Source organism: Uloborus diversus, chromosome 8 (assembly GCF_026930045.1).
Source record: "Uloborus diversus isolate 005 chromosome 8, Udiv.v.3.1, whole genome shotgun sequence".
Lineage (NCBI taxonomy): Eukaryota > Metazoa > Arthropoda > Arachnida > Araneae > Uloboridae > Uloborus > Uloborus diversus.
In genome coordinates, this window is record NC_072738.1 from 138,213,488 (window position 1) to 138,241,011 (window position 27,524).

At 31.9% G+C, this 27,524-nt stretch overlaps 2 protein-coding genes across 2 annotated transcripts; one reads left to right on the plus strand and one right to left on the minus strand.

Annotated features, from left to right (window-relative positions):
* Window positions 1–21,424, plus strand: LOC129227568 (serum response factor-binding protein 1-like). The gene is made up of 8 exons (XM_054862150.1): window positions 1–71; window positions 189–277; window positions 4,114–4,186; window positions 8,777–8,848; window positions 10,687–12,086; window positions 14,812–14,879; window positions 16,491–16,608; window positions 21,295–21,424. Exons 1-7 carry the CDS (start codon window positions 45–47, stop codon window positions 16,598–16,600), a joined length of 1,839 nt encoding a protein of 612 aa, XP_054718125.1. The 5' UTR covers window positions 1–44; the 3' UTR covers window positions 16,601–16,608; window positions 21,295–21,424.
* Window positions 19,624–27,524, minus strand: LOC129227569 (tRNA-uridine aminocarboxypropyltransferase 2-like). Its single transcript, XM_054862151.1, has 4 exons — window positions 27,420–27,524; window positions 26,087–26,282; window positions 21,286–21,414; window positions 19,624–19,845 (listed from the first exon to the last, which is right to left on the minus strand). Exons 1-4 carry the CDS (start codon window positions 27,485–27,487, stop codon window positions 19,699–19,701), a joined length of 540 nt encoding a protein of 179 aa, XP_054718126.1. The 5' UTR covers window positions 27,488–27,524; the 3' UTR covers window positions 19,624–19,698.

Sequence of the window (27,524 nt, forward strand, 5' to 3'; positions counted from 1 at the left end):
CGCATGGTTGTTGGTTTGATTGGAATGGTCCAGGAAATTTAACGATGGATAAAATCAAAATTAACAATCAGGTAAATGTTCCTGTTGTTATTCTTCTTACGATTTTCTGACAAATATTTAATCTATATAATAGTTTTCACGTGCTTTATGTTACTATTTTTCTCTCCCCAAATTGGTGAATGATAAAGATCGTCCAGATGAGGAAATATGTGAAACAAGCAAAGGTTCATGTCATAAATAAATTTGTCAAAGAAGTCAAGTTGTTACAAAATCGCAAGTGAGTATCCAAATGATATTTTATTGTTTTGACAGAATTCAAAAAATTATTTAGACTTCTGAAATTTCGAAAACCAGAATTTTATTTCCGAACTTTTGTTCTGTATCTGAAAAGTTTAAGTATCCAACAATAAACATTCTCAAATTGCTTGCTTTATTGTTCTGCAAGACATCAGATTTTTTTTCAAACAACTTTCCTACAGAATCTGCAACATTTTCCTGCAATAAATCCTCTTTTAGACATATTAGACACATTTTAGGGTCAGGTGGGGTAAAATGGGCATGAAATAGCCTACTTTTAAATTTTCACTCGAGTATTTTTGTCAAAATATTTCGTTTCTAATATTTTTTGAGCAATCACGATTGCTTATTGCTTTTATTTGACTGTTTTGATGTGCTATCATTTTATTTTCCCACCAGCACCCTCTGCAGCACCACCGTCAACCGGCCGCCTCACGATGCTGCTCCTCTAGCAAGCAAAGTCTCCAGGTTGCGTCAATATCCTACACTTACACTCATACATACACGCACGCACACACACATACATACACCTACATACACATACACACACTCACACACATACAGACACCTACACATACACACACCTACCCACACACTCATGCCTGCACACAGACACAAACACATATGCCTACACACACATACACATTCCCCCTCCCCACACAAACACTCATACACAAACTACCCACACACTCATACCTGCACGCAGGCACAAACACACATGCCTACACACATATACATACTCCCCCCCCACATGCCTACATACACACACACACACACACTCGTGATTACGAAAAACATGATTTGAATTCAAGATGTCAAAATTCAAATTAATTTTTGAGCAATCACGATTGCTTCTTGCTTTCATTTGACTTTAGATGTGCTATCATTTTTTTTTTGTTTTATGTATGCATTTTGTTGAGAGTAGAATTAAATAATTTTCATACGTATTTGATACAGTAATTTATTTTTGAGAGGGGTGATTATGACTATACGTTTTGTATAGTTCTCATTTTACCCCTCACAGGAGAAAACGAATAACTTGTGGGGTAAAATGGGTATTAAAGTTTAAATGATAAAAAAGCATATTATTTGTTCAATGCGGTGTGATAGTAAAGACCTAAGAGTCAGTTAACAAAGTGTAACTATTTAATCAAACAAAAATAGTGCTAACAGTAAATTTGACAAAATATTAAGGGTTGGGGGGGGGGGGGATTATTAGGTTTCTTTCAACATATGATATCCATGCTTGTCATTCTTTGAATTGGTCTATTGTTAAATTGTAACTCATTAAAATGTTTTATTATTTGATATTCTTCAGTGAAATCTATGTCGTATACAACAGGAAAAATAAAAAAAATCCCCCATCTTGATTTTTAAAAAATATTTCATCTTATAATATTTCCTTCAATAGCCATATATTTGCCAATAAATTCTTTCTTGCTTGTTTCCTCTAAGTATAATACTTATACCCAGGCACCTGTGGTTAAACATTGCTTCATAAGCATATTTTTAGCAGTTTCTATTTCAGATACTTCCTCTGAAGGGAAACATTCTTTTTCCTCTTTATTTTCTTGTTTTTAATTCATTATGTTTTTCACTTTCAACTCTTAGTCTCTCTAAAACATCTTTGTCAATATTTCCTGTATTTGCCAGCACATGTTTAAGTTGTTTTAAGTAACTCATGCAGGTAGTTGTCAAATCTGAAGCTCGTGTTGAAATTGCTGACAATATTGCACTTTTCAAATCTTTATAAGATCATGAAATCATTCTTTGTGACATATACTTTTCAGATTGAAATGAGGATGTGTTCCGATAATTTTAAAGGTACATTATCACATTTGTATTGCAATCAAATACAAATGTGATGATCAGCAACAGGTTGGGCTCAGCATATTCTGAGGAAATTGTTATTTTGTGATTAAGTGCACACAAACACTGGAATAAGTTATTTTTATTTATTATGATGCAGCGAAGTTTATTTTATAAAATCATAACATTGCATATTTTTATGTTTCAATCATTTTAAATTAACCACAAATGAATTGATATTCATTTAAAGCAAAATATGCTGTATCTTTTAAAAACAACTTGCTGAAATGATAAGCCTAACCATATATACCCATTTTACCCCATTTTCAAAATATGAGGTTAAAAATAGAAAAAAATCTTTTTTTTTCTTCCCTATAAGTTGAAGCAGCAACAAAAATGTACAACTAAAGATAATTATGACACAGTAATAAAAATTCCTCCAAAATCAGGAGCTGGAGAAAGAAGTTTAAGCAGACAACATGCGGCTTGAATACCACTCTTACCACTCACTGAAAAATAATCTATTGAAAAAATATATTTTGTGAAATAGAATTCAGAACAGCCAAGTATAGGGTCCAACTCAAAAAAATGCAAATTTAATTTAAAATAACTTGTTTTTTAAACCATATATTTTGACTACCCATTTTACCCCACCTGACCCTACTTATTTGTGCTCATAAGTACATTTTAGAATACTGATCGAAAGTCAGGCACCATTAATTTGTGCAGGATGAATTAATAGTTGGACAACCTATTTTAACATGTAAAGTTTAGTTTTAGTATTCTTGTGTGAAATAAATGCTTAGTTAACTGCATTCAATCTACTTGAAAAAAAACCCCTAAATTTTAAAGAGAAGATGACATTCTGCTAGTAAGCAAATGTCTATGTGCTTACCTGCAAGTCACAATCTGTAGTCTTTGAAAACAATAAGTTCTGTGTATAATATGTGGAACTGCAATACAATCTTATTTTCTCTGCACTGTACTTTTCAAGGATAAAAATTTATTTCTCTCAATTTTTTCTAAAACTTCTTATCTGATGTAACTAGTTCCAGTATAATGTCATTTTGAACGTCCAAAGTTTGTGTTTCCAGTTCTGTCCAAATTTGAACAACCTCTGAAATGTGTGTAGATACATGAAATACACCGCCAGCTCAGTCAATTCCAGCCGCGGACTGCAGTTTCGTGGAATTGACTGAGCTGGCAGTGTATTTCATGTATTTCTGCCTTAGCCCTGGCTATATGGCGGTAACTTACTGAATATGTGTGTAGATAGTCTGGTTATATTTACTTAAAAGGTATTGAAAAAAAAGGTGTTGATTAACATGACATCGAAACGGTTTTGTTGTTTTTTATTTCACTGAAAAAAGCCCTGGTTTTTCATTGAAACCCTAAAAAAGCCCTGATAATTGAGCACCCCCCCCCCCTTTATATTAAAAAAGTTGGAACTTTTCAAATTCTGCCTCAACGGAGATTTAAAGCTGCTCATGAAAAAAATGTCAATGTTAGGCAATCTCCCCCCCCCCCCCCCAAAATGCCCTACAACAGGCCCCCAATTCTGAATCTGCAACTTGCAGTAGTCAACACTCTATTATATTTGCAACCAGTAATAACTATATATTTTTATTGACTGATGGAGAGAAACATTTTTACAGGTGATTTTACTTTCTTTCTCAAATTAAAGACCTTGCATTAATTTTTACATAGTTTTCTCAAGAAATGGTTCAAATAGTTTCAAATACTGGATTCAAATTTCTCAAAAAAGATGAATTAAATAGCTGTGAAACATCAGCTTACTAATGGCAATATTTTCTCATACTGGTAAAGGATGAACCACTTGGAACGCAATATTTATTAATTTTATTTTAATTATTTTTCATCTATTTAACAATAATTCTGTAGAAAAAGCTTTTTTTCAAAATACCTGCTTTTATTTTGTGTAATTTGACACAAGTGCTTTGTGTTGTATATATATAAACATATTTTAATTTTTGGTTTACTACGCAGAGGGGATGAAAATAAAGTATCCAAAGCTAAACGAAAGGCTGAGCGGTTGCTGACTGAAATTGCTTTGATCAAAGTAAATATTTTTGATTGTTTATAATGCTTGAAAAACTTTATTTTATATTAATAATAAGATGTTTTGTTTAATATTTTGAGTAACTTATATACACAAACATATATGTTTAGGGTTACCTATCCATAATGCTCTTTGGGATTTACAGCTACAATAGTTCAAAATCTAAGATAATTACAGCAAAAAAGACAAATACATTAGTTTTTTTCACATTTGTTACGAATATTCTATATTTGAATTCTTAGGCACATGACTGAATGTGATGGTTCAGTTCCTACCACACTTTGCATAATATACTTTTATTATCATTGTTATTCACAGCACCAGGTGCTTCCCTTGCTCAGCACAATTGTAGAACTGAAAGTACGCATTTTTAATGCGTTTGCATCGATTACTTAACGAATGCTTCAGAATGTATGGCGTGAAATGGACTACCGCTTAGATGTTGTCTGTGTAACCAAAGGAAGTGACATAGAAAATCTCTGACGTACGTATTAGAGATGAGTTTGGGCTCCTTTTTGAGAGCCCGGGTCTGCCCGAGCCCGAAAATTTGTAACCGAGCTCGGGTGTTATTGTCTTGGACCAAAATCCCAGCCTGAAGGAAACTTTCTTGCATCAAAAACCGAGCCTTCTACAGTCTGACATGATCTCTCTGTTAATGAAAAAAGTTAAGTTCATTAGCAAAAGTTTCTAAATTTTCTCAAAATACTCCTCTTCAAATGCACGACTCTGACATACTGCAATAGTAATCGCAAAAAAACGCTATAAATAAGCGTTAATTTTTTTTTTTTGGGGGGGGGGTATATTTTCACAATGATTGAACTGATTTGAATGTTTCTTTCATTTTCTCACTGTAGGCAAATGCTTATTTTCTGTGAATTTGTTTGGAGATTGACGATTGAATATCTTTGCTTGAGTCCGAGCCCGAAACCTATTTTCGATTCTAGAGCCTGAGCCCAGGCTGAGCCCGTCTCATCTCTAGTATATACACAAAATTTTGAAGTTCGGTCTACATTGTGTAAAAATCTTACCGTTCAATTTTTTTTTCATTAAATAGTTATAGCCGTTTGTAATCGCTATATTCATTTTGACTTACCCTGTAGTATTCATGTTATTTAAAAGCATAGTTTAATAATTCTGTTGCGAAGATATTTTGCTGGCGAATCACCTATAAACCTCTAGTGGAATCTCCTGTTTTTTTTTTCTTCGAGGGTTGGCAAGTCTCTACATAGTATAAAATGAAGTCCCCAAAAAGCGTCTGTGTGTTTGAACTCGCAAAACTCGGGAACTACCCGGCCGATTGCGCTGAAATTTTCAGTTTGTTCATTTAAGTCCTGAAAAGGTTTGCAGACCAGTTCGAATAAAATTTGATGAATAGTTCTTTTTTTATTCCAATTTACGTCCAATTTTCACATAAATTCTCAAATATGGGGGTGAAAAATTACTTGCACATATTAATATTACATATCGTTAGAAAGGGTAGAATTTTCCGCGTTCTACACAATTTGTTTCAATGCTCTAACTTTATTACAGTGGGAGTTATTTGTGTTTTTAGCTCAAATTTTTTTAGGTTTAGCTGAAATTTAGGTACTACTTTCTTCATTAAATAAATCAATAAAAAGTGAAGGAATTGTCCCACAGCTTTCTTTTTGACGCCATTGGAAAAAGCGACCTTTTTTACTCCAGATCTAACTCGACCTATGGTCGAAAAAATAAGCTTTTATCTCGAAAGGAAAAAAAGTTACAAGCCTTTTTAAATCAAGTTTCAAGAATCTCGATTCCATTCAAATTGTGAACCATTTTCTTTTGCATTTTAATTCCTTAAACTTATTTTATTTTGTGTTTCCATGCTTACGCATTTTAAATCCATCTTTCTGGATTCAATTTCCTAAAAGTATTTTAATATCTGTCGTCATTGTTTAGAAAGGAAATCATGATGTTTTTTTTTTTAATTTATTTTTTACGCCTGATTGTTGAATATACATCACTTGACACAATTTTTATTTATGGCATAAATGAAACTTGAGTTACTATTTTTCTCTCTCCTTCAAATATTCTTTTTTCTTGCATTCATTTTAGTTCTTTTACACTAGCGTTTCGAAGCCCCGTCTGGAATTTTGAATAATCTGGTATATATATTAGTAGCAGTTTCTACTAATATATATTTTTTATTAGGTAGTTTCTACTTATGCAGATAGAAACTTTTCTCAAGTCAATTTTGTCATATACATGGCGTCTATCGTAAATTTGTTAATTTTGTTCATGTTAGCAGCTCAAAAGTTTCCTAAGATTTTCGGTTAGAAATTTTCACTCAGTAAATAACTTCCAGGCTCAGTTTCTGCAACTTCATTGTGAGTTCAGCTTGCAAAAGTATGAAGTTAAAGTGCCGCTGGAGAGAGCCTCAAAAGTTTCGAAGTCAATGTTAAGTCAATGGAGAGGTTTCCTCCCAATTGCTAATTTGCATTTCATATTTGCATCATATTTCTGCATAAGATTCTTCACAGCAGCACAAATGGAGCGCCTTTTTTAATTTTTCATTTTCCGTTAAAATTTAATATTAAATGGCAGTTAAATTTATGAGTTGACAAAGTAAGAGGAGCTTTATGTTTAAAAACTTCATAAATACTCAAGATCAAACATTTGCTGAAATTGAAAAACTAATCGTCATTCTTGAAAGTTTGGGCTTTTCAGGAATACTTTTCTTTGAATCATACTTAAATTAGGATAAGAGTAATTGGGAGGGAAAAACTGGGAAATTTTGCTAAAATTGACGACTTGACCTGTTAACCACTCCTCCCGCCAGTGACAATAGACGAATTTCTCTAACCCCTGATGGGGTGGGGTATGGAGTCGTCTTCAGGGTAATAAAAAACATGTGTTTAGGGGAAGGGGATGGCAGCAATTAAGGGTTGAATGAGCAAGAGCATTTATTTCCTTCGGGTCTAAACTTGGAGTAGACTTATTTTTTGAGCTTCGTAACTTTTTTCTCGCTTTCATACAGATTTGGAAATACCTATCCTAGCCGGGAGCAATCAATGGGATGCCCCCAAGTAATTCAAATAAATCTAAAAACTTTTTTTTTTAGCGAAAATGTTACATTATGTAACAGGTTTGCATTTTAACTTTGTGTAATTGCCACATTATTAACTATATTTTACTATAAAACAAAAACTTCCTTTCAGAAAAAATATATCAAAAGTGTAATATGCAAATAAAATAAAACAGATGTCATAATTATGTGTCCATTGAAAGTGATCTTTTGTACAAATACACAGTTGCATTAACTAGGTTGAAATACTGTGAAAGCACTTATTCTTACGAGCCTAAATTTTCGCGAAATTGAACAATACTGAAGTGTTACCACATTTTATATTTTGAGAATCTAAGAAGGGGGGGTGGGACTACTCAAGGGCTCCAAAAAAGCACGCATGGAAGGGGGGGGGGGGCTCAAAATATTTTCCATCTTGAACACATCACCAAACTTGCACCCATGTGTTCAGCCAATTAGAAATTTTAAAGGGGCTTAGTTTACAGGCCTCTGCTCTTCGAGAGACTCTTGAAAAAAATCTGGCTTCATCAGATCGCTCTTGGACAGTGAACTGTTAGGTTCTGTTTTGCAGCATCTCCGGTTTCTAATGAAATCGTGAATTCGCATTTTAGTGCACACCACAGGCTCGTTTGCTAATGTTACTAATGTAAACTCTTCAATGTATTTTTTATTTTTTTTATAAATCATTTTTATTTATTTTTTATTTGTAAATAATTTTTTTTTTTGGTTTAAAATTTAAATTGTCTTATCCTATGTTTCCATTTGTGTTGTTTTTGATAGAAATTGCTCGGCACGTTTAAGCGGATACTATTCTTGATCCAAGACGTCACAGTACTAGTCCTCAAACGTGAGTCCTAAAACATACCAGTAATTGAAACAAAATTCAGCAAACACCCCGTAAGAATGTCATGAATCACTCTGACGTTCTTGTGAAATTAATATCTTTTTGTATAAGTGGGGGTATTTTCTACTGCTTTTCAAAAAATATACCCATTGAGTGTGTGCCTTTTAATCCTGGCTGAAAAAATTTGAAATGACAGACCTGAATCACACAGGATGTGAGTAAATTTCCTCATGAAAGAGGCAACTTTTGCAAATTGGGTCATTACCGACACCAATAATAGCCCCTATAGAAGGCCAGAATAATATCTTCAGTTTCATTTAAACTTATTTCCTCCTACCCGGTTGGTTAATCTGTAACATATTTATCATTTAGTTTAGCTGTATCAGTAAATCTAATACAACATTTTGGAACTATTTTTATTCTTATTTTACCATAATGCTTTTATCCAGCATTGGCGGGAACTTGTGCCTTATGTTGTATTTTTATGCTTAAAAAGTAATAATATTTCTTTTACTGTATTTTTGTTTCATAATACAGTAACACCCTGGTTTAGCAGTTGTCAAGGGAGTGGGAAAAGTTATCATTAAATCAAGAAGCATATGCATTCAATGCAATTAAATCTAGACCAATAAAATGTATCATTAAATTGAGGAAATCGTTAAATAAATCTAAGTTATACTCTATATTCTTTTTTCTTTAGAAGATGAAACCAGATTCTATTAGCAAGCTAGCTATTTCTAAAGCTTTAGATTGGAACAGTGTTCTTCAGCAGGTAAGTAAGATAACTTGAATATTTTTAGAATATTTACTTTTTTTCATTCAAAATATAAAAAAATATATATTTTAATATGTGTAAGTTCGATGTATGCAGGTTCAACTGTTTTAAGCTACATTTTATAGGGGAAAAAAATCAATTTTTTCCATTTTTTCTTATGTTTCCTGGAAAAACTTTTTTCCTTTGCTCCAAAACTTCCTAAAATTTTACATCTCTTGTTTTTCTTATTCTGATTCAACCAGTGCCTGATTTAGGGGAAGCAAGCCAGGGCCTCCACCCCGGGAGGCAACTTCTGAAGAAACAGTAAATTTGCCCTTTTTTTTGCATTGAAAGTTGATCGAAAATCTTAAAGAAAGATGGGTAAGGGCATAAAAATAGTAGATCCAGCACTGGATTCAGCTGTTATGATAGGCTGGAATTCCATGCTAAGGGCACAGTTAAATGTCCATCTCACACAGGCCTGCGCCAAACCTGATTGGTGCTATCATGCAAATGTCTTTTGAGCGTCTTTATGCAGTAAGGTTCAAGAAAAATACTTAACCTGAGGTGAGATTTTGTAGACAAATGTAAATTGTAAAAAATACATTTTGTAAAAAATACATTTGGCATTTAATTTATCAAAGGAAAAAACAATCTGTACAATTTTAATTTTGGAACATAGCGTACATTTTTACTTCATATCTGGATGTTATTTCGCGTAAGGGCGGATGTAAGGGGGGGGGGGGATTGAAATTGACTTTTGAAATCTGACTTTTTCTCTTGGAAACCTCGCACTGAGCTGCTGTTAAAAAAGAGCTGGCCAGTTTTAGTTAATCAAAGAATTTTACTGTAACACTTAAAAAAAAAAAAATCTTAGAATTTGATTGAAATAATTATTGCATATTTTAGTTCAATAAGTACTTCAAAAAAAGGAACCTACTATTCTGCAGCTTAAATTTCTAATGTTTGATATACTGTACAGAATGCAAGATGTATATTTCTGCGTATTGATCAATATTTAGTTTGTTTCTGAAGAAAACGTAGAAAATTAAAAAACCCACTTTACTGAGATAGTGGGTTTCCGCAACAAATCAATAATTTTTCCTTTTAGATTCTCCACGAGAGGGATTAATTGTTTCAATGAGCAGTATAATTTCACCGCTGCCATTAGATTTGATGAAGAATTACATTTTACTTTTTTAGTTTGAGTTTATTTCTCTTCATTTGCAGCATTTTTGATTCATAGAGCTCGGCGCCTTTTTGACTTTAGCTCCGTTGTGCGTCGCATGACTTTGCACGTAGAAAAGGCGTGACCCTGATCTCACATCATTCTCAGTCACCCAAATTACAAACATTTAATGTTCTGGCTAATTGTCCAGCAATTTCCATGTGCAACTCAAATGTAGCAAAATATGCTTAACTCGTAGGCATGTGTTTTCTTCCTAAATTGAGTATATACCGCTTTAACCACTAAAATAAATTATATACAATATTTGACATTTAATTTTCATTTTGGCCATCGCATTTAACTGCAGCATTATTAAGCATTCTGATTCTGAGACTGAAACACAAAACAATATTTTTGTATTAAGAAGTTATTTATTATTTACAATTTTCTTGGAACAGGACCCACTCGGCTCATAGTGATGAGCCGCCACTGCTCAGTTAGCTCAATAATGTGATGTGTTTATAAAAAGGTGCACTTTTTCTTTAAAATTATAATCTTACAAGGAATATATTTTGTTTTAATGTAATGTACAGTACGTTAATTTATACTATGTTTATATCATGCATGCTGTTAAAAATGTTTGCTCATTGTTTTGATTTAAGGGTTTAATTATTTTATCATTTTCTAGAAAAATGCTTCCATAGAAGATAGGTGCATATCAATGTTGGCAAATTATAAACCAGTTCAGGAAGAGGTTGAAAATTTTTATGCTAGTAATAAAGAACTGATTTCTAAAATTCCAGAGTGTTTAAAAGAATGGGAGGAAAAAACCAAAACACAAAATGAAGAGCCTCCAAAACAGAGTGTCAAGGCATCAGATTTGAGGCAAAGGAAAAAAGAAAGAAAATCAAAATTGAATAAATCTCCGCGCAAACTCAGTAATGGTAAAAGGTTTTTGCAAGTTGATGATGAGCTACTTTCCCAAAACTCGGATCCGGCTCTACCAAAAACAGATTGTCTTTTATCAGCAAGTTTTGAAGAACAAGAAAGGTCAAGTACTGTAGATGGTGATAGCAATATATGTTCTAATGCTGAAAATGAAAAAAGTAACAAGATAATTTCTGAACAGAACGAAAATGTGCCTGAGGTTATCGACAGTTTAGGATCAAATTCTGATTTGCAGAAATTATATGTACGCAATGCTAAAAGTGAAACTTCACCTTCTGCATCATCTTCTTCTGATACTGATGATGATATAGGTAACGATTCTTCCGCCTTTCAAAATGATAAAGATTCGTCTTCTAATGAAATGGTTGGGGAAAGTTCTACAATTGCTGCAATTGTAACAAAGAGTTCCAACCAAGAGAACGAAAATGAGTTGCTTTTGAAAAATGCAGCGAAAAAGAATGTTGTGTATAATATGAATAGGATAGATAATTTTCAAAACAGTGAAAGCAAAATGCTTAGTGACACTATTGATACAGAACATACCAAACATTCACCAGTGAAGAAAAGGTGCACGATCAGCCCAGAAAAAACCAAACAAACAGGTTCAAACAAATCTCACAATTTGAAAGCCATAAAACAGTTGAATTTAGAAGAATTAAAAGACTTAGATGAAATACCTGTATTAGATTCATCTGTTAATGAACATTCAGACATTGAGCCAGAAAGTAGTGAAGAATCTGATGTAGAAAACCCAGAGGAACAAGAGAGCGATTCATTCTTTTTAAGAGAAGGTGAAAGTGTTTCTGATGTTAAAACAGACACTAAAAGACCTTTAAAAAATGGTTTGTTTGAAGCTTCACGTTCTGTACGGAGATTAGGCTTGCAAAATAACTATTTAAATTCACATTCAAGCAGTGAGAAATATTCATCTAAGCAAGAATTCAACAAAAGAAGAAACTTTTCATCAGATAGCAAAATGCCCCAAAACTTTAAATTTAAGTATGAAAATACTAAACATGATTCAAGATGGACTCCTAAAAGAAAATTTTCTCAAACAGATCAACTGGATATTTCCCCTAAAAGAGGAATGTATCAGAATAAAAATGTAAAAAATGGCTCAAAAATATTTATGAAAGACAGGTAAGAAGACTGCCATTTTTTTTAAAATTCTTTTTAAATTTTTACAGGGTATCTTCAATTCACTGATCTATGACTCAATGTTTTTAGAAAAGAAAAATTTTCACAAGAATTTTCTAAACTAGTATTTTGAAACTAAAATTGTGCTTTGTACACATTTGGAAGCAATGAAATAAAATGCTTCGCCGAAAATTACATGTCATGTTGGAGATTTCAATCCTTTTGCATCCTTGAAATTTTTAAAAGTTAGAAGTTATTTCATTATCTTCTTCGATGAATCAACTTATTTTTTTCATTAATTTAAGAATCCAAGTATATTTTTTCTCAAATTTGAGCACTATCAAATTATTGACAGTAAAAAGTTTTTTAAGAAAATAGTAAATTTAAAAGTATTGAGCCATCTAATGGGAAAATTTTTGAATGGACAACAACAGCATCTCGTAAATTTCCCAAATTTTTATGCTAACTCATAAAAAATGATCTCCTGAATCCGAAAATCTAATTCTTTTTCCCCTCTAAAAATTAATTAATTACTTATTAAGCATTGTAATTTCCCCAGAAGCGCCGCGAGAAGAAACAACCCGATTGACCTGACGTCATTTGTGCCAAAGTACACCACGCCCCTTTCCCTCCCAATGCCTTTTTCAATGGGAGTTGAATGCTCATGCTCCTCTAAATTTCTTTATTTGACATTTAGAACGTTTGAACATTTAGTTTTTGAATACATTTTCGATTTACAAAGATTATTGTGCAATGGAAAGAAGACTCCAGAAATCTGACATCTATAATTTGCAGATAATAACGTTACGAACCAGAATTTTTTTTAAAGCTGAAATCAGAGATGTATGTGGAAGCTCAGGGGCGTGATTTTTTGGTTTAATTTTTAAGTTAGTTCCTATTAAGTCTGGAAAATTGATATAAATGAGAAAATAGAGGCGAATGGGCTGTAGAGTTAATAATTTCATTGTTTGACTGCCATCGACAAATAGAACGCCGTGAGCAAGTCTACCCAAAAATGTTTAAAATTGGAATTTATATTTAAAATAAATGCATAATTTTATTGCAGTTAGTGATGTGGATCGGGTAAATACCCAGCGGGTAGGTAAATATTTTTTGGGTATTTACCCAAGGCCTGGGTAAATACCCAAAAACTGGGTATTTTATAAAAAATGCAAAAAAGTGAATGAGATTTTTTAAAAAAAATCTGAATATGAAATAATTGGTAAAACTGATATATACATATGTATTACACAGTTTATAATATTTTTTATTGAAAGACTTGATGAAATCATGAAAGAAACATATCGTGAACCAAGGAATCTTTCTTTTCAATGTCATAATTGGAGAAGTGTAAGCAATTCATTATGAACTTCAGGATTTCAAAATTACAATCTAGGTTAGTCATATCCAAAATGAAAAAAAAGGAAGCATGAGGGATGTTTGGAAGAATAAACTGAAAAGTTATTAAGACACTATGGTGTTATTTTTTTTATTGATATTTAAGTGATAACATGGAAAATATAGAAACAGTTTTCACATTAATAAGCAAAAAAAAAGCAAATTTTTTTTCTGTTGCCTTGCTCATTTGCATTTGTTCCCCTGTAGGGTGGTAAGGTAAATATTTTTTTTGGGTATTTATCCGAAGGCAGGGTAAATCCCCTAGTAATTGCGCATTTTGCAAAAATATTTTAGGTAGTATTAAAAGGTGACTATTTTCTTTTTTAAACATAAACCCTAAAATAAAAGATTAAAAATTTTAAATGAATTTTAAATGTTTATGTATATTATGTGTGTGTGTGTATATATATATATATATATATATATATATATATATATATATATATGCATGATACAGAATACACCTGAACAATTGAACTAAGTTTGGAGGAAATTTCTGCATAAGATATAGGTAAATAAATAGTAATAATAAATTGAGCGACATTTCGTTACATTTTGATGTCATGCAGGGATATATTACTGGGTTATAAAAGACTAGGACCTTAAAAAATTGATTTTTGCTTTTTCTTTTTGTTACCAGTTAAACTTTTTTTCTTTTTGTAGAATGGCTTTTTATATCTGAAATTTGGTTATCAACGTTGATTAGGCATATCCAACACATTTAATGTGAATATCATATTAGATTGCTAAGCTGTTTCACACAATAATTCTTTAAATATGTGATCAAAATACAATTTTTGGGCAAAAATTTATTGTTTTGTATATGATTGGTTGTATATATACATAATGGAATACATACAGAAAAGTATTTTAGTTGAATATAAATTTTTGAAATAAATACCCGGGTATTTACCCATTTTGGGTATTTACCCGGGTATATACCCTGGGTATTTACCCCTAAAAATAAATACCCGGGTATTTTACATCACTAATTGCAGTTGCTGAAAAGAAGGGTTTACAGTAATGGTAAGCAGTAAATTATTAATGTCCAGGCGGGATAATCATATTGTGAACAAAATCGGGAGACTTTTTTAGCGATCAGATTTTGAAAATGCATAAACAATCTGAACTTACTCATAACAGTGTAAAACAAAACCAACACAAGTAAATTTTACATCCCATTGGTAAAACTTCACTTATGTATGCGCTAGAACTCAAAATCTATCACCAATTATGACTGCCTAGATACATGGATACCCTGTGTTGTTTATATAATTTAACTGTATTTTCCTTTTATTAATGTTTTTTAACATAAAATATATTTTTTTAGAGAAGCTAGTTTTCAAGAACAGATATACACAAATTCAAAAGACAAACGTAAATCCAATGCGAAGAAAGGTAAGAATCTTTCTGATATTATATTACTCTTGTTATCGTAGATATAGCTAAAGCTTTTTTCAAGGCAGGAAAATATTCCTTGATATTTTTATTAGTGTAAAATAAACAAAAACAGCTAGTATTAACTAAATATTCTTTTAATATTGTTGGATTGTTGACCCACCTCACCTCCAAAAATTTACAATGTGGCCCTTAGTAAAAAAGGTTGGATACCTCTGATCTACTGGTAGATGTTGGCAGGTATACTGTTTTAATTTTAGTGACAGATAAAGCTGTTGTTACATTATAGGACTTTATTTTCTTAAGACTGCGTTTGAAACAGTATAAGAAACTTATGCCTTAAAAGGCACAAAAATTATGCTCTTATGTTGTAAAATTTGTATGAATAGTTTGTTTTTGTAAATGGTCACATTAATGTTGCGAGTATAAAATTATCTTTATATTGAAATAATATAATTTTTTTTGTCTTCATTTTCAATAGCCAGCAAACAATTCATAGCCTTTACTGAGCAATTTTTGAACCATGCTTTAAATCATTACCTGCCAGGGTAACCATTAAAATACCTCTCTAATCATTTGAGAGGCAGTAAAAAGTAAAGGGATGTAAATGAACATTTTCAAGTTTTCAGTAAAACGCGTTTAAAGATAACGTCCTTGGTAGGCTTCATTGAATTTTTTTTTCTAAAAATAGCAATTCATTTCCAGAAAAACATTAATGAATTGAATTTTTCCATAAATGTTTGAAGAAATGCTCTCCTTAGAAGAAAGAATAGCCATTGTTTCCTGGAAACTGGGTGGTAAAACATATGAAGTGCCATCAACAATATTTCTGAACTGGGACTAAAACATGAAACTGCTACCCTTATCCATCTTTCTCAAAGGTTTTATTTATAGATGTGAGTTTCATCAGAAATAGAGTGAATTTGCCGCCTGGGGCAAAGGCTTGCTCCCTCTACATCTGGGCACTGTTCAGCTGCACCAGCAAAAATACCGTGAACAGCCACCTAAGGTCACGACCACTCACAGATTATGGTGTTTATGAACGAAATCAGAGGAATTTCTAGTCCAGGACCTTTTTCATCCACTGGTTTGTCTGAACTTGTGCGAAGTAGCCTCATATTTGCTCATTGTTTACAGGAAAGGATGGCCATTATTTCACCTAAGGGGACCTTTTCTTCACAAACACCTGTAAAAGAAATCAATACATTGCTTTCATGGAAAAGGGAGTTATTTCTGGAACATCCTGTGTTTCTGTCGGCTTTATTGAAAGTGAAAATTTTTAAAGCAGGGTGACTTTTTAAATTTTCTTTCTAGTCTGATTTTTTTTGAATCATTATTATTTGGCATCAATAGGACTGCTCCAGCGATACAAGGTAGTAGAAGTAGATACTACATGTCTTTTTACAATATTTTTTTCACAACATGTTTCACTTATTTAAATAAGAAAAAAAAAACCATTTTATTTATTTAATAAATGCCTTTTAGTACAAAGTTTTTGTTGTGAAGAAAGACTTTCTTTCCATTGTCACTTCATTTCTGCCACCTGAGGTTTTTAAAATTATTGAGTGTTTAAATGCCTGATTTTTGTACAGATATTTTTTTTAATTTCAGAAAAGTTAAGTGAAAGTCTCCCAATCCATCCTTCCTGGGAAGCAAAAAGGAAGTTGAAAGAAAGTAAAAATGTTCAATTTCAAGGAAAAAGGATGGTGTTTAATGATTGATGTTTAAAGTAAATAAATAATGATTTTTAATGTTTTCTGTTTGGATATTTAATGTTTTGCTCTCTACAGGACATTCCGTTTTAACCTGCAAGACCTCTGTTTTCACAACCATTAGTCCTAGATGTATACTTCCAATTGCAAAAATGTTCAAAATCAGATGCAGGGTTGAGATTTTGAAAGTTTGACGTGAAAATAAAAATGAGTCAAAAAATACAAAATTTAACATTTTATACGGGCCCCATGTCCCCTAACTTATATTTAGGAAAATACTCTCCATTAAAAAACAATTCCCACAAAAAGTTTCAAATTAGTACGACTAACAGGGTTCGTACGGGTCATGGAAATCCTGGAAAGTCATGGAAAAAAAATAACAAATTTCAGACCTGGAAAAGTCATGGAAAAATGTCTTGGAAAAAGAGAAAGGAACAGTAATTAAAGGAGCATTAGAAATCTTGAGTGATTTAACAGTATAGCACATAAAAGCTATTAAAAGTGGAAAATTGAACGAACCAAAAATCAAATCTGAATTTTGAAATTTCATTGCATCCACTTCTGTTGCAGCCGCTCGCCATTTTTTGCGATGTGATTTTACTGCCTGGACATCACTTATTTCGAATTTTCTGTTATTTTCAAAACTTCTATATTTCATATTCTGTAGTAGCAGAATTTCACGTTCTTAGTTTTGCCACGCCCACTCAAAAAAAAAAAAAAACAATTCGATTGCATGCGAGTTCGATACCATCACTCGTAAGGACTTTATTATTAAATTTATCAGAGTTTATCTTAAAGAAGAGGAATTCTAATGCTCTAAAACAGTATTGCCCAACATATGGCACGCAAAACTAATCCATGTGACCCACTGCTACGTTCAATGTCGGTAATTAAACGTGTTCTGGAATTTCTAAACTTATTAATTTAAATGCATTTGAAAATATGCAAATTTGTAAACAAAACAATAACACTTTTGAATCAGAAGATTGATTCATTACTGAATGGTTTTTTCAAAAGAGATCTGGTTTAGAAACATAAAGAACTAAACTATGTAGCTTTACTTTAGAGAACCAAACTACTGTCAAGTTACGTAGATGATTAAAGGCACTGTTGACACTAAAAGGTAACTTTTGAAGCAAATTTATTGAAACTTAGGGATGACTCATTCAACCTTTGTCCCATTCAATATCATTCTACCTGTTTAAAAAAAAATATCAGACATTTAAGCATCATCATATTCACTTCACTGCATTTTGACTTTACTTAAAGTTATATGATGAGGATAAATAAGAATAGTTTAGTTTTTTAAGTGTGCACTAATATTTTTTCTATTACGAGTAAGTGCTTCAATGAGGCTGTGGCATTCATATAGACGTTTTGCTAATGCTCATTTCTAAATATTACCAAGTTTGAGATTAAATAGTGCTATTCTCTTTGTGTAACAAGGTCATGAACATTTTCATTGAAGTCATGAAAAAGTCTTGGAAAAGTCATGGAATTTTTTCATCCACATAGAGTATGAACACTGGACTAATATTCATGGAGATATGAAGAAATATGAAACACCAAGTTTTGTGACTTACACTCACCCTCAGGGCGCCTTTTGGGCGAAAATATAGCAGTTAACAAGTGTTTAAAATTATGTGTGTGCAGAGTGTGGTTTTTCAAATTGTTCAAGATTTTGCAGTGTGTTTTTGCGTATCACCGCAAAACATTTGCATGAATTTTTGAATAGCAGTGAAAAATATAAATACCTTGTTTTTTTTTTACTTTGACAACCTGTCATTCTTCTGAAAGGGAGATAAGTTCCTATCGTATCTTCTGTATGGTCCCTTAAGACTTTATACTGGAATATCTCCTTGAGTTTTGGTCGCGTAAATGTCAAATTTTTTGTGTCAGTAATAATATTCAATAGAGATTATTTCTCTAAATATAAGTTAGGGGACCTAGGGCCCATATAAAAGTTATATTTTGTATTTTTTGATTCATTTTTAATTTTGCTTCAAACTTTTATTACCTAAACTGTGCATCTGATTTTGAACATTTTTGCAATTGGAAGTATGCATCTAGGACTAACGGTTGCGAAAATAGAGGTTTTTGCATGTTAAAACGGAACACCCTGTATATTAACAAATATATTTTCAGGTTTTTGATTCTAAACCTTAAATCGAAACCCATATGTCATTAGCAACAACATTTCAAATTCCAATAGAGCTGCTGATGTTTGTACTTGAATTGATGCTTGAATTGTAAAAAAAGCTAGATCCCATCTTTGGGCTCCAGCGGGGCACCAAAAGCTGAAATCTAGGAAGGGGAAATTAAAGATGTATACTCTACAAGCATGAAGTTTCTCTTACGACTGGCAATTTTCCTTTTTTTTCCCTTTATCATTCTATAATTTTTCCTATGATTTGTTTCCTTTTTGTGGGGGGAATAGTTAAGAGACCTTTTTATCATCCAATGCTTAAATTGCAAAAAAAAATTATTTTCAAGCACCACCCTATAAAAAGGTGTACTTTCCCAATTTCTTCTTTTCCAACTACAACACTATTTAATTTTCAATGAATTTCAGGCAATTGTTATGAAGCCTGAATTGAAAATTCAAATTTCCAAGTATGTAATGACTTAGCTAGCAACTGTAATTTTAATATTTTTTGGCAGCCATGTTCTAAACTTTTTTTTTCTTGTTTCAAATATAGGTAAACAAAAGGCATACACAACTTTAAATGTCAAATTTGTACCTCAGAGCCAAAAAGACGAAAAGTCCAAAATTTGATATTTTCTGTTTATTAGTGCATTGTATGTAGAAGCCTATTCTGCATCGAGCCATGCGAACATATGAAAAATAAAACCTTTCAATTTTCTAACCAGGATTAAAAGAGCGTGCATCCCATCTTTTGTATGAGCCAGAAAAAAGTATTTTGTAAAATTATCATAATGTGACCTATGTTCCTCTGGCTCTGAGGTACAGAAATTAGGATAATAATAATAATAATAATAATAATAATAATAAAAAAAAAAAAACGAGGAGAAAGATCAAAATAATTTTAATATATACACAGGTTGAGAAATAATATGCACATGAAAAATATTTAGAAGGCTTTTATTCACAAAAGATATTCTTGCTGAGGAAGTAAATATTTTGTTTGAGATTTATGTAGTCCATTTTTAATTAAGAATTCTTTGCTTTGGTGGGTAAGAGCTCCGTGAGCGAGTTGAAAGCCACACAATGCTTTTAATGGCTGAAGCAAAACCTAAAATGCAACAAATAAGAATTGTACATTAATATAAAATGCAGCTTATACATGCAACTTTCTCATAATTGTAAGGTGTGTTTTAACAAAGGGATGGCCAACCCACAACTTACTTCAAAAAATTAAGAAAATAGTATTTTCATAAACTTTGTCAATTTCAAAAAAAAAAAGAGAAATTAATAAAATGTTACTTGTGATTAATTTACATTTATTTATAAACTAGCTCTGTTGCCAGGCTTTGTACAGTGTAGAAAATAAAAGTTATGTCAAGTGATGCATGTTCAACAATTAGGTTTCAATCAGAGGAAAAAAACAAACAAAAAGACTAAAATTTCCCGTCAAAATAATCATTCTTCAAATCAAAAATTCTTGAATAAATTTACTTAGACAACCTTCTGAACGTGACGGATGAAGACCCAAACTTGACAACACTGAGGACAGCCAACAGAAGAAGACTGCGCCTGGTTACCCGGAGCTGGGACCGGATATGTAACTCCTACTCGTAGGCAGTGTTAATTCCTAGCACCGCCAGCATAGCGGCTGGCAACGTCCTGTTAATATTATCATTTAACCAAGAGTTTCTGTAATATTACACTACCGTTCCGACCGGTAGCTCTGTAAATCACTCATAATAAAACAGAGGAACGCAGCCGGATCGCTGGCTGGCATCATACTTGTGGTTAGACGACGAGAGACTCCCTAGCTTTAGCTAGTTCCCTGAAAAGCCTTCGGGTGGAGCAGGGCGGGGAGTCTCGATGGGTACCCCCCTCCCCCATGTTCCTTTTTGGGTGCCCAAGTACCTCCCTGCCAAAATTTGGTCAAGATCCGATGTAAACTGAATTTGTATAGAGAACATATAAACAAACATACATAAATATTCTTTGTTTTATTTATGTAGATGTAAATGTAATGATGTTAAAAATGTGGGCAATACAATAGCTTCATCTAGAAATAGTCAAGCGTCGCATAGATGACACATGGGCAATGAATATTAATAAACATTTTTTAACTGAAAAAATATTGTCTGAACTACGATATTGCAAGTATTACGTGTAAATATAACATGTAATCCGCTATCTCAGGAGTTTGGATTTTGAAAGAGGAGAAAGTTTTATCAATTTCCATTGCTGCATATGCGTAAAATAAACCCGTGTAAAACGAGGGTCTACTGTATTTAAGGTGGGAAGCTAGCTTCATTGAAAATCCAGTGTTATAAAACTAAATTTGACTATGTATATCAGACTATGAAAAGAAACTACTTAGTAGTATGAAACAAAGTCTTAATTACTTACATTTCATTGCTTTTTTTCACTTAAACATAACTTATTTTTAGCTTTTACTGATTACTCATGATAAATGAAGCCCAGTTACCCTTTTGCTTTTTTCCTATTTAAAATGCATAAAATTAATACTGCTAAAAAATTTAAATTATTCACTTACTTCTTTCAGATATGGTTTGGCTTCTAAACATGCAAGAGCCACTGCAGCTGTCTCAACAGTTGATAATGCTTTTTCAGTGGGCTGAGTTCGAATTACATATTCACTAGCTAATTTGGAATTTATTTGTACCTGAAAAAAATATTTTGGATCGAAGAATAAAAGATGTTTTCAATTAAAATACACATGAGAAGTATATTTTACTTTGAAAATAAACAAAGCAACCTAAAATTTAGTACACCCCCCTTCCCCAGGGACCGATTTATACACCTGGGTGCCCTGGGGCACTGACAAATATGGTGCCCCCCCCACACAAAAAAAATACATGAAGGTAAGTGTTGGATATTATTTTGATTAGAAGGAAACTTGAAAATATCAATTTCATACAAAAAAAGTGAATAATTAAGAAGTTTTGCAAAGAAATAATTTAATATTAATCTAAAATAAATTTATGGTTTTCATGTTAGAAAACATTTTATAATCACAGATGTTGAAACTGATACAAAAGGTAAATCATAATGTGCTTTCTGCACATCAATGATTCTTTATATACTTTCTCCTTTGTTTTCTTGTAGTAAATTCATCTATTATGTCCTCATAGTCAAGTTTTGTGGTCAAACTTCCTTCTATTGATAATAGAGCTAATGAAGATAATTTACTATCAGAAATGAGTAAACACAAAGATACTTAATTCTCTTCAATAGTGAAAGTGATCGTTCTCCACTACAATTGGAGATTGGCAAAGTAAAAACAATTTCAGGGCTATATGTACATTGGCAAAAATGTTCATTACACCAAGTTTATGGATTTTTTAAAACTTTTCAATGATTGAACTTTAATTTTTTGATGACTGAATTAATATGAATAAATTCATCAGGAAAAGATTCCTCTAAATCACAGGAGTAAGATTATTGAAGATCTTTTGCACTTTCTCGAATATTTTGCTTGTCATATTCAAACAAGCAAGAAAATTTCTTTACTATGCCATCATAGGCTGACATTCTGAATTTTAGTTTTGTAATCAAATTATCACAGATTACATAAAAACAGGAAACCTTGAAACTTTGCTTAGAGTCTAATATGACTTCTTCACATTGTCCATCATAAAACTATTTTGGAGTATTTTTCTGTCTTTTTTCACTATCATCTGCATGTCCTACCAAAGCACTTGCTTCTTTGTCTTATATTTTTTGTTCCCTTTAGTTGGAGGTCGTGAAAACTGGTCTCTAAAAAAAAGTATTTGATAACAGAAATTTGGTGCCCTGGGCCCAGGCCCTGAATGCCCCGCCGAAAATCAGTCCCTGCCCCCTCCCCCTCTCCTTCGTTTAGTCACACATGTTGAAAAATTACAAAATTGCGACAACAAACAAGGCCATAAAAAGTGCCTATTCACTTACAGAAAAATAAATATTTTATTCTAACAAAAAAATTTGTTTGTTATACAGTTGCCATCGCTTATGTGAATTACCTTTGTTCTAAATAGTTTTGATTCTGTGAAGCGGCTAATTCAACAAAATGGCTATTTTAACAAAGCTGGATTTTATTCAGTTTTTGACAATTTGATTCATTGAAGCGGTTGATTCAATCAAATACTGATTCAATTTACCGGCGCCCACTGCATTAGATAGGCTTTGTAAGACTAAAAGAGAGTCTTTTAAGAGAAAAATAAATTTAAATTATTTCTATTGTCTGTAGTTGAAATATGAATTTAAAATTGCAATTAAAACTGCAGCAAATTTAGATGAATGTAAAACACCAGTTTTGTTCAGATATATCTATATTAATATTATAAAGTGAGAGAGCAGATTTTTGTGTTTATATATTTGAGGTAATCTTCGGAACCACTGCAATTATTTGAAAAACTCTTTCGACATGTGAAAGGTGCATTTTTAGTGAGTGACATAGGCTATAAATTATGCATATATGTCTTAATACTATTTTTTAAAACTAATAAGTTCTTTTCGCTACCAGTTTATGTTTGGTACTGTTTCGTTCTTATACACGTAAAAACAAATCCCGATCGTCTCGCATCGGCAATGACAGAATGGTTGAAGGTTTTCCTTTGACCTGAAGACTGAGGGGTGGCCATGTGTGATAGATAAAAATATCACGCTGGCAGCAAAACTTTGTCATGAATTTGAGGCTTCAAAAGATCAGGTTAATAGCATTCTAATGGCCTAGGCCCTTAAACTACTTTGAATATCTCCTCCAGAAAGACTCTGTATTTTTAACAAGATAAAACAGGCAATTGGGAGAATTTCTTTAATAGGGCACTCCTCCGGACTTCTCTTCATGCTTCTAAAATTAAAAGTGATATCTGAATAATTTTATTGTGCAACTCCAATGAAATTCACTACGGAATAATATAATTTCGAGTATTGTTCTTACAGCACCAGCAGCATATCAGTTGGCTCATAATCCTTGCATCACAAATCAAATCTAAAATTTGTGTTTTAACTTTTAAATACAAATTCTTCAATTTTCATGTAAATTTGATTTTTTTTTTCACATCAGGTTTTATTCTAGCTTAAATGAGTTTTATTTTTTTCTGACAATTTTATTACTATGTTTACAATTTCATTTATTTTTCAATTTTATTTTTCGGAATAAGTCTTAAAATGCTGTTGTTTGTAAAAATTTAAAAAGGTTTTTAAAATTACAATTGAATAAATTTGTAAAAATTCAAAGAGACCTTGAAAACTAATTTGACTTAACCATAGTATGTCTTATCTTATAAACAATAAATAGTTATGTGTAAATACAACAACAGATCGCAAATGTAATTCATCTTAGGAGTAATTTGTTTTAAGCAACATTCAAATTAATGAGGTGTGACTCAGGGGCGGCAAATAGGGGGGTCAAGAGGGGGCGGTCGCACCCCCAAGTTTTATAAGCAAAATGATAGAAAATGGGTGAATTCAATTTATGTAAATCGGAAATCAATGTTCATTTTAAAAAATCTTGCTAGTTCCCAGTAAATATTTGATGAAACTCAATGCATTCCCAGAATAGAAAAAGTGTTTTTCGTTATTTGGATGATGACTTAAATTCATGAAGTATTTTCCGGCCTTTGCAGAACATAGAAAAGTGATAGAGAACCATGGTTTATTTTAACTAAAAAAGACATTTCTTCATTTTAACTAAATATTTCATACTTGCGTGCCAAGTGTAATGATGGTATGTCCAACATGAGAGGCTCGTGCAAAGTGGTGTGGCTGCATGGTTTTCACAAGAAAATACCTTGATATTTTACAATCACTTTTACGTTTATTTTTTAAGTGTATATTTATTTGATGAGTGTTTATCGCTTTCTTCTGCTCGAAACACGTTTCAGCTGCTCAATGCATTATATGCTATCATAGAAACTTTTTAAAAATGCATATGATTATTGAATTAAAAAAAAAACATATCAACAAATACCTTTTATGGGGCTCTGTAATTATGCAATCTCGGCGTGACAGAAGATGGTCTTCAAGAGTTAAAACCATAAAATTATTTCTCTATAACTTCAAAGCAGTGATTTGACGACTGAAAGAATTATTGCAAAACGATTCTTTCAATGGTGAAAAAGCTCATGCCCTTTACCATGTATGACATCATTAGAATTTTTATTCAATTTATTTGTATTGATGAAAGTTTTTAAAAAATGCTTTACTCTATCAAAACATCTTCAATCTGCTACTCTTAATTTTTGGACTATTCAAACCACAGTTCAATCTACAATTGATCTGTGCAGCATACTAATATAGCTCGATCTATAATTGAAACTGAAACTAGATTTTATATAAATGCATATTTCAATCAATCGTGAAAGCTTTCAAAAAAATTCTTCCTCCGAGCCAGTTTTAAAAAGGCGAAGCGAAAACAAAAAAAAAAATCAAACATTGTTTTTTAAATATTTTGTATGAAGTAATCTATATTCAGTTTCGAATGAAATTAACACAAGATTTGATGATAATTATTTTTCTGTATGGTTGGCTCTATATTATCTGGATTGGACGTTGAAAACGAAAAATAAAATGTTTCAATTATGAGTAAAATTTTTAGCATTAGGCAAGAAAAATTACAAGCAATATACCGACAGACCGGTTATCACATCCATAGACTGCAGTTTTGTCCTTGTTATGGACTCATCAGTCTGGAATAATGAATAATAGAGCTGGATGCAGATGACATCTCATTGAAGCTGAAGCGCCGACGAGACTAGCTTATTCAATGATGAAAAGCCCCTCACAATTTTTGAAGTTTCCTGGGTGATTTTGAAGTGTTTTCGTACATAACTTTGTTACTTCAATTATATTTTAACTATTCCAATCAGCTCAGCTAGTAGAGAAAGATTTTTTTGTCTCAAGAGGTTAGAAAATTATTTTCGAAACACAATGGGCAAAAAAAAAAAAAAAAAAAAACATTTTTTATTTAGTTGTATTGGCAAAACAGCACGACACTGAGCACTGACAGATTAGTAACACAATTCCCTGCTCTTCCGAATTCGAAAAATCATGCGTTAAAACTTTTCCAAGAGGTTTAAAAACTTTAGTATCGAAATGTTTTGTAAGATAACTTATTAGGAAATGAATTGAAATTTTGTTTCCAAACACAAATTTTTATTAATAGTAAACCGATTTTATGACCACTCCCTGTTAGCTAAGATATGTTTTGTACCGCACTGTAGTAATACATAATTAAGAAACTCGACCCCCCAAATGAAATGCTGAAATGCCGCCCCTGGTGTGACAGTATTATTAACATAGTGCACTTCTGAAAAAGAGATTTTTTTTAAAGAAGCTGTAAATTAAATTCTTACTTGCTTTACATTCTTTAATTCTTTACAGTTGGCATACAGAGATTTTGCTTGAGGCCAGGTTCCATCTAGTATGATTATGTTGTAAGAACTATTTGCCACTTCTACATTTGGGAGTTCTTCCAAACTCACAGCTTCAGGACCAGGATAAAACAGGACAGTGTTTGAGGAGAGGAAAATTGTTTTCAATCTTTCATCACTAGAAATAGAAATGTTGCTTTTTATTTGAATAGGGGAGCAGTTTGATAAAACTAAAAAAAAAGAACAAGAAAACAAGGTTTCAAAATTGAAAAATATTTGCATTTAAAATACATACACAGTGGCGTACCTAACACGGGTGACACCCAGGACGGTGATTTGAGGTGTCACCCCCCCCCCCCCAACAAACGCAAAAAAAAAAAAGGTTTTATTATTCTATGTAAGCAAGGAGGGGGTCTGGGGGTTTCCCCCCGAAATTTTTCAAATTTTCAGCTTTAAAAATACATTTTAGCTTCATATTTTTCAGAATCTTACAATTCCACTAATCTCCGCCCCCCATAGCGAACCCAATGCTCTCTCTCTCTCTCTATATATATATATATATACACACACACAGCTGGATTTTGATAACTTAAAGCTCATAACTCGAATATTCCTTTACCTCTGTTTTTATTGGGTCCCAAACTCTTGAGACTGTTGTGGAAATTTCTCATAACTCGAGCTACCAATAACTTGAACTTTTAACTGGTCCCTTGGGATTTTGAGTTACCGAGAGTTGACTGTATATATAATATAAAATTTCGAATTCTTGGAACTACAATGAATTACTATCAAAAATGGTAATCAATGAAGAAAACTTTAAATAATTTAAACTAACTAAAATTACATATTTTATATACATAAAAATCTAACTTGGAAACTTTAACATCAGATCAATCTTTTACACTCAAATGCTCTTTTAATTTTATTGTTTTAAATTCTACCTTGAATATTAAAAAAAAAAATAGACACATAAAAATACAATTAAAGAATGACTAATTTTTCTATTTAACATCAGTTTAATCTGTTGCATTCAAATATTGTTTATTTCTTTTTTAGTTTCAGTTTAAATGTTTTGAAAAAGTAATAAAAAGTTATTTTGACACTTAAAAATATAAGAAAATAATGAAACATTTTCATATTTCAAAGTCAGTTCAATCTTTTACATTCAAATATTTTTAATTATTTGCCTTAAGTTATAGTTTACTTTTAAATATTGTTTAATCAATTGTCTTAAGTTTTAGTTTAAATGTAAATAAATTTTAAATACAAAGTAATTAATTGCACATTGTTCATGTACAAAGCTAAGAAAACTTACGTTGCAGAAGAAAATCTTCTACCTTTAAATAACATAAATTGTTCTTCTGGCAGTGAATATTCCAACATAGGAGCCGTGCGTAAACACCGTTTTTCCTAAAATGTA

Excerpts from the sequence above, each read along its gene's own strand:
- LOC129227568 (XM_054862150.1), top strand. The coding sequence starts at position 45 with ATGGATAAAATCAAAATTAACAATCAG. Across the intron at positions 278-4,113 it reads AAGTTGTTACAAAATCGCAA|AGGGGATGAAAATAAAGTAT; the intron begins GTGAGTATCCAA and ends TTTACTACGCAG. Across the intron at positions 8,849-10,686 it reads GGAACAGTGTTCTTCAGCAG|AAAAATGCTTCCATAGAAGA; the intron begins GTAAGTAAGATA and ends ATCATTTTCTAG.
- LOC129227569 (XM_054862151.1), bottom strand. The coding sequence starts at position 27,487 with ATGTTGGAATATTCACTGCCAGAAGAACAATTTATGTTATTTAAAGGT. Across the intron at positions 21,415-26,086 it reads AATTAAAGAATGTAAAGCAA|GTACAAATAAATTCCAAATT; the intron begins GTAAGAATTTAA and ends TATTTTTTTCAG. Across the intron at positions 19,846-21,285 it reads CCAAACCATATCTGAAAGAA|GTTTTGCTTCAGCCATTAAA; the intron begins GTAAGTGAATAA and ends GTTGCATTTTAG.